Here is a 13590-nt window from a genome sequence, read left to right on the forward strand (position 1 = left end):
CCCAGCCTCAATGGCTCTTGGAAAGTTAGATTTCATGAGATCTTCGGATTCTGTTCTACATTTCCCCACTTTTGATTAGGATTCTGCTATAGGAGTTCTGTCTGATGTGGGCTGCAGGATAATGCACTAGACCGCAAGGATGGTGGTTCAAGTTCACAAGCCACTCCTTGGAACCCTATACAGGGTCACTATGAGTTGGATTTGGCTCGGGGGCATGTAACAGCAACAACATAGAATCTCTGATCAAAAAATTCAGTACCAGCTAACCCATTCAGTTTTTTCTGGTCATACCCATTTCCTCCTCTTATTCCTGTGTCTTCTTCCTCTGTTGTACCAGGAAGACAGACACCAATTATATCTTGGATGGCGGCTTGCAAGTTTTTAAGACCCTAGGCACTACATAACCAAGCAGAAGGTAAAAAACTTCTTTCAACCCTGACAGCCTCTGGCTAATCTGCAGCTGTTTTAGAATAATCAAGGGATAGTCTAAGAAATCTGACCTGTGAAATCCATGAAATGTCATATCTGACTTATATCTACTTCCACACCAATTAATACATGAACCTTTAAAAGTCAAATCCTGACCTATAAAATGCAGGCCTTTGTGGAATAATAAGCAGCCTGGTAATACCAATTAGAGAAAAACATAGAAGACTTATAAAAAATAGACATTTATTAACAAGAAGTTATAAAATTCACAATCTCCTTCTTTAAAATACAACTTTAAAAACACAGGTAGAGGTCAAACCATCTTCACACACTGGGAATTTAGTGTAAAATCCTTTTATATAGCAAAATAATGATCACTAAGAGAAATGTATGTGTTTGGAAAGTTATTCAAAACTTCACACTATGACTTCTTCCAGAAAGAAGACCTTATTTAAACATCTCTTTGGGGTGTGGTGGCTCTCTACAATAAGCACTACTGCAAACCACAGGAGAAAGATGAGATTTTCTGTTTCCACAAACATTTAAGTTTCAGGAAACCTATACAGGGTCGCTATGAGTCAGAAGTATTTGATGGCACTTACCAACAGCCTGATGCTCTCTGAGCCGAGGTACTGGACATTTTAGTTTAATATCCATGAATCCCATAAGCACTCAGAAGCTGTGCCTCAAGTTGAGGTAATGCCTTTGAGGAAGGAGGACACCTTCAAGATGAAGTGTTTGTGATGTTGCTGTGGCCTCCAAATGCTTCCCACTTGCTCTAACTCAGACCACTCCACAGCCCCCAGAGCTTGCAATTACAGAAAATCCCTTCAGCTCTTCCTGTCAGGGGACCAAGTCAGAGGCCTGGGTCTGTGCTCTCATGGACCTCCACACACATCCCAACTGAACCACACTTCTGGAACACCAGGTGGGTGTCAGGCATCTGCAGCAGAGGCAGTGATGTCCTTGCAGAGCATGAGGATAGCGTCCTCCGGGGTCTGGCTTTTGTCACCACCACTTGTTGCCTCGTCTACAGCATCGCAGATCATTCGGGCGTGGGCCAGCAGGGCGTCAGGCCGAGCGGCTCCCAGCCAGAGGTCCTTGATGTACAGAGTCACCAGGAAGGCGGCAGCAGCTGAGGAAGAGTCAGATAACAGGGCCATGAGGACCACCCCTGTCCCGGCCCCAACGCACAGTGGCTTTGCCAGGAACCCAAATGAATAGATGGATGAAAATTAGTTTTATTTCTGCTTGACGTTAGTGTTAATCTTTTTTATTCATTCTTTCTTGAGATGAATGCATGTGGATCCCTAAAAAAAGTTGCTATATCCAAGCCTACTTGACTCTACTCACCTACATTAAGAACCAAAGTTGGCACTTAGAAAACATCTTCAAAGGATCTTTCTGCATTAGTATTTCAATAGACCTGGAGAGAAGCTTCAGGGGCAAAAAGACTCCCTGTCTACCGGGCGAGTTCAGGCACTCTGGCTTCTGGCCCTGCCCCCTTCCCTCATCCCCTTACATCTTGAAGTCAGCCCAGAGATGGAAGGGCACAGGTACATGGCTACTTCAGCCCTCCTCGGGTTCATCCACAGTACTTTAAAGCACTTGGCACCCAGGCCTTCATTCGCCCATTCATTTGCTCACCCAGACCCTTACGGATCATCTGTTAACAGTCAAGCAGATACACTGTATGCATCTACAGATACACAGGCACTCCCTCACACACACCTAGACATAATGCCAACCACCATTCTGCATCTGAGTCGCAGACAAGAAAGCATGGAAGTCATGGTTTTTTTTACAGGCCAGGACAGCCCGTGGGGAGATGTGGGGACTGTGCAGTGGGCACCTTTCTCCACTACTATCCCACCCACCTACAGAGAGAACATTACCTCTCACGGCTTCATCCTCCTCAGTCAGAGAAGTATGGCACAGGGCCTTGATGGCCAGGTGGAAGGGGCTCTGCACGTGGCCCTGGGAGGCCACCAGCTGCAACATGACCGTATTGAACAGGCAGGTGACCTGTTGTGCAGGGCCTGCCAGCCCCTCGACCCCACAGAGTCGACTGTACAGCTTAAAGAGGCCACTCCTCACTGCGCCATCCTGGAGAAGCTCAGCCACGACCACCGGCTGTGGCAAAATGTGGCTTTTGAGCCAGTTGAGGAGTTCTGCAGCCTTGTCCCCGATGGGTGGGCATGTGGCCATGGTCCGCAGCACCCAGCTGGCCACCAGGGAGGTAGAGGCATGCACAGAGCCCGCAGCATCACTCTCAGGGGTGGCTCCATCCTCGGGCTCTGGAGAGAGCACAGGGCTGGAGGACACAGGCTCCCAATGGGTCAGGACGGACCTCAGAAGGCCCCTGCAGGTATCCAGGCTGGCCGCCCTCAGCTCAGGGGCAGGTGCCTCTTCCGCCTCCTCAAGCCTCCTCTTTCGGCTCCGGGAGCCTTTGGCTCGGGCTATCCCAATGGGCTTGTTCTTATCTTTGATCATTTCTGTCACACACAGAGGAAGGACAGGCGTCAATGAGGGAGAACAGATGGGTGGGCACAGGCTTACAGCACAGTGGGAGGTCCGGAGTAAACTAGAATGGCGGGTATTGTGATGACAATCCACACATTTAACCTGCCTCACAGTCACCTTAGGCACCAGCTGCCACCCTTTCCTTCTCTCACTTTTGAGATAACAGATGCAGTGTGAGTGGCAGGGCTGGGACTTCTTCCTGGTGGCTGGGCCCCAGGTAGTGCCTCTGGACCCCAACTCTGCTGAAAGGCATGACAAGTAGCTGTTGGTTCCCTGACACCCTCAACCCTATCCCTACACATTACAGGTGAGCAGCAGGTGACAAGACCCGGCCAAGGTCACACACTCCTAAGTGGCAGGCCTGGAACTCATACCAGGTCCCCCAGCTGAAAACTCTGTGCGCTTCCATTGTCCTCCCCACCCTGGCAGACGGCCGCCAACACCACAGACGGTGGGCATTTTCCTTTTCCTTACATTTACGGTCAGTGAGCCCAGGGCCTTCAGGAAGCCAAGAAAACGAACACAAGTGTGTGCAGCCTTCCTCCCCCTCCCACAGAAACTCACTGCTGACGCTTCCCTACACACACTGCATGTGTTTGCTTCCTTGCTGGACAGGCTGCCCCCACAGGCTGCACTCCTACCCCAGAGGACCAGGCCTGGTGTGTGATGAGCACAGGGTGGTCCACCCCCTTCAGGGCTGTGCCCACCTCTAGGCCTCTTTAGCTTTGAGAACTGCTCAGGGAGGGAAGCGGACTGGCTAGGTGGACAGAGCACATGTGGTGCATTCCCGGGTCGTAACACTCACTCACGAGCTCCTTGACTTGGTATTTCTCAGCGGTGGCTTTCAGGTCTTCCTGGAGCTTGGTGTCTCTTTCGATGAGGCTCCACTTGTGCAAGAGAACCAAGACATCCTTGGTGGAGAGAACCTTCTCGTTCACGGTGAAGCGGTTCATCTCCTTAAAGGCCTGTGTGACAGTGGCTCGGTACCTCAGCATGGAGTCGAGAGCCCAGAAGAAGCTGGTCACCTGGGCAGGGTCCAAGGTGGGCCTGTTCAGGAGCCAAAGCCACAGTCTGAAGCCAAGGAGGTCCTCTTCCCTCCCCAACCTCGGCAGCCCAGGACTGGTGAGGCTGGTCACACTACAGAACAGTGTGGCAACGGTCTATTCCACAAACCAGGCTTCCCTGGATAAGACCCTGAATGCGGAGCCCCAGTGCCAACCCAGGGAAAAGGGGAGCCACTCTGGGTAGGCCGAAAGCAGGGTCCTGAGCCTGTCAACCTGGAGAACCCCAAAGGATCCCTTTAGAAATCAAGACTAAATGGAATAGGCAGGCAGAGGAGGCCAGAGAGTCAGGGTGCAAGGGCCGACCAAAGCCCAGCACCAGGGCTGCCAAACCTTCTCCCTCAGGCGGGAAGGACCAGGCCACCTCAGACAGAGGCCATCACTGGGAGGAGCCCCATCTCTCTGAACATGGAGAGAATAAAAATTCCACAGCAACCATCCCATAACAATTTAAACCAAATGGTCATTTCAAATAAAGATCAGTTCACAGACCAACATCTCTTCCAAATACCACAGAGTAAGGAACGTGGCTTATCAGCATGGATTTAATGATTTAACTTGTAACAACACCAGACAAAAGGTCTTATTCTTTACTTAAAAAATAGAAGAATTCATTGTGAGATTCCAGTCCATTTGTCATCAATTTTCTGGTTCAGTGTAAGCTACCTCAGTTCTAAAATCACAGCTATGAGTGCGGGCAGTATATTTTCTCTTTCACCTCTAGCTCTCGGAGACTAAGGTCACAGGAAACTATGCTCCCCCATCCCACACCACTTATTCCAGTTGTTGGATCAACATATCAAGGTAGGTGGTTCACCTGCTAGAAGCGACATGTTTTCCATGTGTAAGTGTGTTAAGTTCTCAGGGCCTTCCCAAGGACACTTACGTGGCTGAAGCAGAAAGGAGAAAACACCTAAGACAGATTTCAGAAGGCACCCACAGCTGACCAATTCCCTCCAGGCCCCAGCCCAGACCTACCTGCAGAACCGTGACTAAGAAATGACACCCACAGTGACTAGTGGTGTTGGCCAACAAAGACCCATACAGCACAAAGGGGTCACTCATGGCTGGGGGAGACACTCACACGTTTACCTTAGGTGCTTCATGAGCGCAGTGAGAACATAAAGGAACTCATCGATGAGGTGCAAGGCCAGCAGCTTTGGGGGCTCCTGGGACCTCGGTTTGCAAGTGGCCTGGCTCTCTGGATCCACCACCCTGTCTCCCAGGTTGGTCACCCATAGGGTGTGCACCAAGGAGATGATGTTAGAGAGCAGCTGGGTCTCCACAAACCTGGAACCACACACAAGTAACAGTCATGCATTGTTCACATCGTCCCAGTTCAGGGAGACCTGTCTGTCAGGGCAAGGAAGAGACAGTACCTAGTGATGGTTTTACCTCTGTTCCCAACATTTAATCTGCTCACCTCCACCTCAGCTCTAACCCAAATGAACACATCCTCCACAGAAAAGGTGTTTGCTGGATGCATGCTACTTTAAGACCCAGGAAGAGGCCACCAACACTCCTTCCTTCCTAAGTCTCCAACCAAAGGAAGGTTCTGAAGCCACGATGGACCAATGGTAAGGGTTGCCATTCCTAAAAACAACTTATTTTCAAAACAGGTAGTTGTCTGCCAGGAATGGAGAATTGGCTATCATGCATTTTATAAGTCTGAATGAGTTTAGAAGTTGAGGTCCACATTCTAGACAGAGGACACCCTTTTCTTTCCGAGAAAGTTTAGAAAATACTTATAAACAGTGGCACAAAAAGGCCAGACTCTCCCCAGGCTGATTACAAGACAGATAGACAGACTTATGGTGTGGCACTGTAGGATCAGCACTCAACTGTGAACCACTTCAAACCCACCAGCTGCTCCTCGGAAACTCTCTACAGGGTAGCTATGAGTCGGAACTGACTTGACAACATCAATAACATGAAAGACAGAGCCCCTTGGCCCACCAAGTGTTGTGAGCTAGAACAAGATATGGGTTCAATATGAAATCACTGAACCAGTTCTGTACCGAGGTCTGGTGCTGCGCTGACGGGGGCGGGGGCACTGTGACCCCAGCTCACTAGGAAGTTACATGATGCTCCTGAATCTGGAGCCTTCCTGTTTCCATGTGATGCAGGGGCTGTATTCTTTACAGTGGTTAATGTACTAACTGCCAACTGAAAGGCTGGAGTTTCAAGTCCACATAGTGGCACCACAGATGAAAGGGCTGGACTTAAATTAAAAAAATAACAACAAAAAAACCCAGCTATTGAAAACTTCATGGAGCACAGCTCTACTTTGACACATGGGGTCTTCATGAGTTACGGTATTCCTTAAAACTTTAAAAAACCAACAATTCACCACCATCACGTAGAATTCTGACTCACAGCGACCCTGTAGGACAGAGGAGAACTGCTCCATAGGGTTTGGTGCTGCAGGAAAATGCACTGGACCGCAAGGTTAGTTTGAATCACAAGGTTGGCAGTTCAAACCCACCAGCCACTCCTTGGAAACCCTATGCTGGGTTGCTATGAGTCATAATGGACTCGATGGCACTTGACGACAACAATAACAGCATAGCTTTATGGAAGCAGACAGCCTCATCTTTCTCCTGGAGAATGGCTAACGGGTTCAATCTGCTAACCTGGTGAGCAGCCCAGTGCTTAACCACAGTATCACCAGGGCTCTCATGTTGAGGCCATTTCTGACATGGAAAGCTTGCCAGCATATCAAGACTGACCTGTGCACAAAACATTGAAAGTTCTGCCAATCGAGCTTTGCCAAAGGCAAACCACAGCTGGTGTGAGAGCCAGGCCGCGGTAGACAGTCACCAGAGAGAGCTACTGAAATGAGGAGGAGCCACCCAGCACTGACGGGTATAGATGATATGGGAGGACACTGAGGTCACCCAGAGTATGGCCCTCATAGGCCACGTCCAATCAACCTAATGCAGGAATACACATCACTGTCTCCATCCCACCCCCGCCTCACGTACGGCAGGTGCTTACCTGCTCTCCAGGATGTGCACAATCCATGTCAGTAGGCTATAGTCTCGTAGGAGTTCATAGGCAGATTTGGCAACCTGAGCGGCATTCTGTAGAATTTCTAAAATCCAATTCTGAAAACCCAGAACAAAAAGAGACTCTTCAATGAATGAGAAAATTCACTGAACTGACAAAGGAACAGCTTTAGAACCACACAGGTATGCTACACGCATGTGGTTGCTGAGGACAAAGGGCTCTGTGCTGAGTCTGAGTCTGGGAGCGCTGTGACAGCCAGAGGACACAGCCACCACAGCACCTGTCACATCCCGGGAGGCTGGGGTGATGCATCATAAGGAGCCAGTGAGGATGTGCCATGGAGACCACAAGACCCAGGGTGCCCGCTGCATGTGCAGCACTGAGCTTAGCTGAGCTGAGGGTGGCACGGACCCATGTCAAGCCAGGCCAAGAGCTTTACGATTCTGACACCCATTAAAATAAAACACGCCACACCGCAAGGTCAGTTTCTTCAGATGTGTTCCTCACCTCATATTCACTCCTGTTTTACCCATATTTTATGTACTATGAGAAACAAAAATCAGTGAGGCTAGAAATTAATTCAAATAACCAACAATTTTCCAATTTACTCCTTTCCACTACCTGTGGCATTTAAAAACACACACATACATCAGCTCTGAGTTCTAGGACACAGTGTTAATTTTGCAGATTCTCTAAACTCTCTGACGCAATCAGTGCGAATTCTCAACATGCTCAGTCACCCAGGTGACCACCAGCTGAAATCCTGGTGACTTCTGAGCTCCTCAGTTTGAGATCTAGTCACTGTTGGTAAGTGCCGTCAAGTCACTTTCGAATCATAGCGACCCTGTATGAGGTTTCTGAGGAGCAGCGGGTGAGTTTGAACCTCCAACCTTGTGATTTAAACAACCTTTTGGTCTAGTGCTTATCCTACAGCACCACACCCGTTGGTGTTGTTAAGTGCTGTCAAGTCGGTTCTGATCCACAGCGACCCTGTATAGGTTTTTTCTAGGAACAACTGGTGAGCTTGAACCACCAACTTGGCAGTTCAAATGCTTTGCAGTCTGGTGCATTAACCCACAGCGCCACACCAGCACTGAGGAGAACTCTTTTTCAGCTCTCTTAGCCAGCTACAAAGGCTCATTACTAATCAGCTTCTCCCTTCTGATGGCAAAAGACAGAGACTCAGTATCAATCAGGGGCCCATGAAGAGGGCTACTGTGAACAGCATGTATCTCAGAGTCAACACCACTGTGGCCACGAATGACTCAGCATGCACTGCACACCTCACGCTCCCTGATCGAAAGCCAGGCTTCAAGTCAGATCAGGAGATCGGGGTAGCAGTCAGATTCAGGCTGGGCCCCGAACTCACCCAGACGAGACTTCCAAATAAACCCTGAGAAAAAGAAGGGGCCTCTCAGGCTCAGATGAACTGATATGTACCTGGGCCACGTCATCACACAGTGGGCTGTTGAAGAAGGACAGGATGACGTGGAAAATCCCTTGTCTGGCGTACAGTTCGTAGCAGTGCTTGTCTCGGATCCCCTGACGCAGGATGCCAAACACCCACTCCTGCTCGGTTTTTTGCTGTAACCCAAGCAAATAGGACCAGATCATTAAACAAATTAAAATTGTTTTATCTATTGTCTAGTGGTGACAAAGATTCCAACATGGCAGCTCCCACCCCCATTTCTGATTACCATCTGTCATCAAGTCAACTCTGACCCATGGATACCTCTTGTGTGTCAAAAGGGTTTTCAATGGCGGAAGTAGATTGCCAGACCTTTCTTCTGAACCTTGCAGTCAGCAGTTGAACAGGTTAACCATTTACATCACCCAAGGAACTCCTCCAATTATGATTATGTTATTAAAAATTCTCAATCTCACCTTTGGTTCCATTTTTCCCTTTATTAATAAAGGAGCAGGTCAGGTTTCAACACTGAACTGGATTAACTCTCTCTCTCTCTCACACACACACACACACACAAATGCCAATAAATCTTAAAACTCTGAAGTAAAAATTTTAAAGTTTTGAGAATCTATGTGAAAAATGAACGCATTCAAGGAAAAGCATTCACAAGACTGTGAGAACTTTAACTTCTCAGACATTTACTTTCTCTCTGTGTGACCTTACTGCCAGAACATGGCTTGTACAACAGCGGTGTCTGGACGGTAGTATGAATGCCAACAGGAGCTGGGTAATCTAACTCAGGAGTGGTCTCAGGGCCTCAAAGACTTCAGAAGCATTACCTCAAAGTCGGAGCTGTAGAAGAACTGGTAGAAGGCTGGGACTTTGTTCATATTCAGATCCTGATGTGACAACAGAAACTTGCTGATCTTCAGGTACATATGCTCCTCTGGGGATACAGCACACAATCGGTCACACAGGTACCCACAGGACAGGGTGGTGAAGTCAGGGAGTGGGTGAGTGGTAACCATAAATCCTATCTCTATGGGGATTGTATGGAGTCTTGGTGTGGTGCTGTGGGTTAATGCGCCAGACTTTGTGAGAACTTTAACTTCTCAGATGGTTACTTTCTCTCTGTGTGACCTTACTGCCAGAACATGCAATAAACAGCAAAGCTGTTTGAACTGTAAGGCTGGCAGTTCAAGCTCACCAGTTGCTCCTCGGAAACCCTATACAGGGTCGCTACGGGTTGGAATCGACTCGAAGGCACTTAACAACAACATGGGGATTATATATCCTTACCAATTCACTCTTGAGAATGAAACTACAGCTAGACACCTTAATTCTACCCTGCATATACAAGCATCCTTTCTGTGATGGGTCCGAAAGCACGCCCATCTCCGATGATCTCCCTGCTATAGCAGTGGTGTGGCGCTGTAAGAGAGCACTGGACTGCGAACCAAAGGTCAGCAGTTCAAACCTACCAGCTGCTCCTTGGAAACCCTATACAAGGTTGCTATGAGTCTGAACTGACCCAATGGTACTTGACAACAACATAGCAGAGGGGGGTGAAGAATGGCCTCAAGCCTCTCACTGAAAAGACACTACCACAGCAAACGAGGTGCAGACGTGTACGGGTAACTGTGCTCCGGGAGGCAGGAAAGACAAATACAGCGAGGCCCCAGTGGGCAGACGCACCCTCCACCTCTACTTCCCCCTGGGTCACTAGCTCCAGCCTGCCCAGTCCCAAGGCCAGGAGGTTAAGACAAAAAAGCATCGTGGTCTCAGCTATGATCTAACAGGCTTTCTAAGTGTCTGCACATAGTTACGTTCTTTCCTCCCAGAATTTCCAAGATGAGGAAAAAAACCAAAATCGTGCCATGAAAATGACAAAGGAGCCAATGGCCAGCAGGAGATATACAGTCTAATAGCAACTTGATACACTCTAACTACTTAAGCTGGGGGTGGGGGGCTGCAGTTAGAGAGGATGTTTCCTCATCTGAATAATTTCCATGGTGCATTAAAAGAACCCTGAGGTCCCTGATAGTACCAACATTCATTCTGTGGTTTCTCTTCAATCATCAAAAAGGGCCTCATGATACACTAACTTCAGCTTGCACTCCCTCAGCAACTCACAGCTGAGGATCCTGAGGCTTTGCTAACTCCCGGACACCTTCTAGGCCATGATGACTAACAGTGGCAGCTAACACTGATGGACATTCCTGGGTGCAGGTTCCGTCAGGGCGGTCATGTTTGTGAGGTCACATCATTCTCAGAGCAGCCCTGTGAGACCGGTGTTCCCCATCTCCGGTTTTATAGCAAGGAACCAGAGGCACAGAGAAGGACAGTAACTGCCCCAGAGGACATGGCTGATGAGCCTGAACTGGAACCTAGGTCGGAGCTGTCAAAGTGGACACATCCCAAGACAGTTGTGATCAGCCTGATTTGTACTCCAATTTTATTTGATGACTGTATATAACTGCAAGAAAATATGAATACAGTCGGCCCTCAGTGCCCCTGGAGGAATGATACCAAAATCTGTGGAAGCTCAAGTCTCCTATACAAAATGGCACCGTTGTTGTTGTTAAATGCCATTGAGTTGACTCCGACTCATAATCGGTGTTGACCCTGTATAGTATTTCCAAGTTGCAGCTGGTGGTGTGAACTATAAACCTTTTAGTTAACTGTCTAGTGCCTATGCTACAGTACCACACCAGGACCCCATAAAATGGCAGTGTTTGCATTAACCCACTCACATCTCTGCACACTTTAAACTTTTGGATTATAATGTCTAACACACTGGAAATACTACATAGCTTTTGAAGGGTTGCTAGCACCTCTTACACCATGTTGACCCGAGGCTGAATGAATCTGTCAGTGGAACCCGAGAACTTGGAGTGCTAGCTTCACGTATTCTCTCCCCTTGTGCCCCTCACCCTAACCAAACACAGCTCTGTACCTGCCTTTCCCTTAACTTTCCCTGCATTTCATCCCAATGGGTTCCATAAGGACTGTCCTACTGCCAGCACTGAATGACCTTGCCCTAGACATACATCACGTCTGTATCATTCTTTTAGGATGGTGGTGGTGGTGGTGGTGGTGCTGATGGTTGTGTGCCGTGGAGTCGGTTCCGACTCAGAGCAACCCCGAACAGGGTTTTTTTGAGACCAGAAAGCCTCATCTTTCACCCGTGGAACGGCTGGTAGCTTCGAACTGCTGACTTTGAGGTTAGCAGCCCAACTCATAACCACTATGCTAATTCACCACAACCTAATACGTCATCAGTGGTACCTGGCTTCAAAATCTGTAGGGCTGCTTTGGCAATGAAGAGTGTCAAGGAGAAAGTGAGTCTCATGTTCTGAGATCGGATCCCATTCCGGACTACATCCAACAGGTAGAGGAGCTGAAAAACGGCAAAGGTAGACGTGAACTTCCAGAAACTCTGTGACCAGCCCTGTCTTGTGCAGAGTGTGGCCACTCCTAGCATCCCAGGGATGGCCCTGCTCACTCACCACCACCCTCTCTGTGAGTCAACCTGCTTTTGTTCCTCCACCACTGTGGGCACAGATGTCTGTGGCCTGTTGTGGATCACTGCTGCCTTTAACCATCAAACTCAGACTCAAGAAATACCCAACAGATCTCTACCTACAAGAAAGATTTGTAGGGGGCAACCCTGAAGGGCCACTTCTGCATCAACATCTTTGTTCTTTATCAGTGGTGTCCTGACAGTAGGTCTTCATGGCTTCAGACACTGCAGAGAGCCGCCCTCAGTCCTCCGGGCAGCCCTTCTAGTACTCACCTGAGGCTGCTCGCGGAACCGTGCTCCCTCCAGCTGCGAATAGTAAGCTGCCAACACGTAGTAGGCTGCTGCCCGCATCTTGGGGTCATAGCTGCTGAGGGCTGCAACCGTCAGGCCCAAAGAATTCGAATCCAAAAATTTTCGACAATCTACCACAAATTCTAGAGGAAAAAATACACACGCACATAAATATTAATTTCCATGGTGCTGTGCAGCCTGGAGAACCAAACCTCCCTGTGTGTCACCAGTATCAACTGCTTCATACAAGCAAGGACACAAGGCAGGAAAAGCCAGGGCATTCAGCCACATGCAAACTAGCCTGACCCATCAATTCACAAAGGATATACTCATGAAGGGGCTTCAAAAGTTCCTGGAAAAATAGAACTGAAAGATAATGGATCACCTATATACTTTGCAACCTTAGTTCGCTCTTCAAACAACATCTCACAGAAAACTGGCCCAGCAAACTGGAGCAAAAGCTATATTCAATAGAGCCTGCTGGTATGGCAAGACTTGGGTTCTCCTGGGCCCAGTGACATAGACAAAGAGGACTAGAGTGGAGAGTGAAGCGTCCAGCTGATAAGAAGAGAGGGCATATGTACAAGAACACCCACACTTGCAGATAATAATCACTTGACCTGGCTTCAATGACTGGATGATCAGAGCTCAACTAGAAGAAGAAAGAAGAGTACAAAAAGAGTAATCGGATACAATTTGATGAACTTGACGTACACCTATGGATGAAGTAGATCAAAAGACGAAATAAATCTTTACAGCGAGGATCATTCCCACCCCCTCCATACACAGGGTAGACAGGGACAGGCAACATGGACATTGGCTACCAAAAATGGGAGAGCTGCAAAGTCAACAAGTGACTGGCTTACAAGCTTTCAAGAGGGAGCCTAGATCCAGAAAGCATGGAGGAAGGTAGACTCTCCACTGAGTAGTATCCAATCTGTCTGGGTGGGGCTGATGAAAGGAGATGGGGATAGGGCTCTTGTGGTACAATAGTGAATGATTGCTATCAGTACTCTCTGTGAGGGTTAGAAACGTAAAGGCAGACGTTTTGGAGCAAAAGGAGGGGAGTGGTTGATTTTGCAGTCCAGGAGCAGAGGTCCCTGGGACCATCCAGGGAGTGAGAGACCCTACCCCGAGAAGCAGTGACACCAGAGATGGAAGCAGAGACGACGACAACGTGGAGAGATGGAGCAGCTGGGGACTTTAGACCCAGAGAAGGGGAAAGGCTGTGTGCTGATGACCAGGGGGCACGTTTGGAGGGTATACCCTTTGGTTGGTTGATGATGCATGGAGGGGATTGTAACCATGGCAATGAAATGATATACAATAGGATGAATGTCAAGCTA

At 48.6% G+C, this 13590-nt stretch overlaps 1 protein-coding gene across 1 annotated transcript in view; it reads right to left on the minus strand.

The window, feature by feature from the left end:
• Positions 1 to 1364: 1364 nt before the first annotated feature.
• URB1 (URB1 ribosome biogenesis 1 homolog (S. cerevisiae)) overlaps positions 1365 to 13590 on the minus strand; it is a 103762-nt gene continuing 91536 nt past the window's right edge. The window contains exons 31-39 of the mRNA XM_006862527.1: positions 12227 to 12387; positions 11719 to 11830; positions 9270 to 9376; positions 8463 to 8606; positions 7011 to 7120; positions 5106 to 5303; positions 3758 to 3999; positions 2325 to 2924; positions 1365 to 1564 (exon numbers count right to left, since the gene is read on the minus strand). Coding sequence (XP_006862589.1) covers positions 1365 to 1564; positions 2325 to 2924; positions 3758 to 3999; positions 5106 to 5303; positions 7011 to 7120; positions 8463 to 8606; positions 9270 to 9376; positions 11719 to 11830; positions 12227 to 12387 — 1874 coding nt within the window. The remainder of the gene's footprint in view (positions 1565 to 2324; positions 2925 to 3757; positions 4000 to 5105; positions 5304 to 7010; positions 7121 to 8462; positions 8607 to 9269; positions 9377 to 11718; positions 11831 to 12226; positions 12388 to 13590) is intronic.

This window comes from Chrysochloris asiatica, unplaced genomic scaffold (assembly GCF_000296735.1).
Source record: "Chrysochloris asiatica unplaced genomic scaffold, ChrAsi1.0 scaffold00049, whole genome shotgun sequence".
In the NCBI taxonomy this organism is placed as follows: domain Eukaryota; kingdom Metazoa; phylum Chordata; class Mammalia; order Afrosoricida; family Chrysochloridae; genus Chrysochloris; species Chrysochloris asiatica.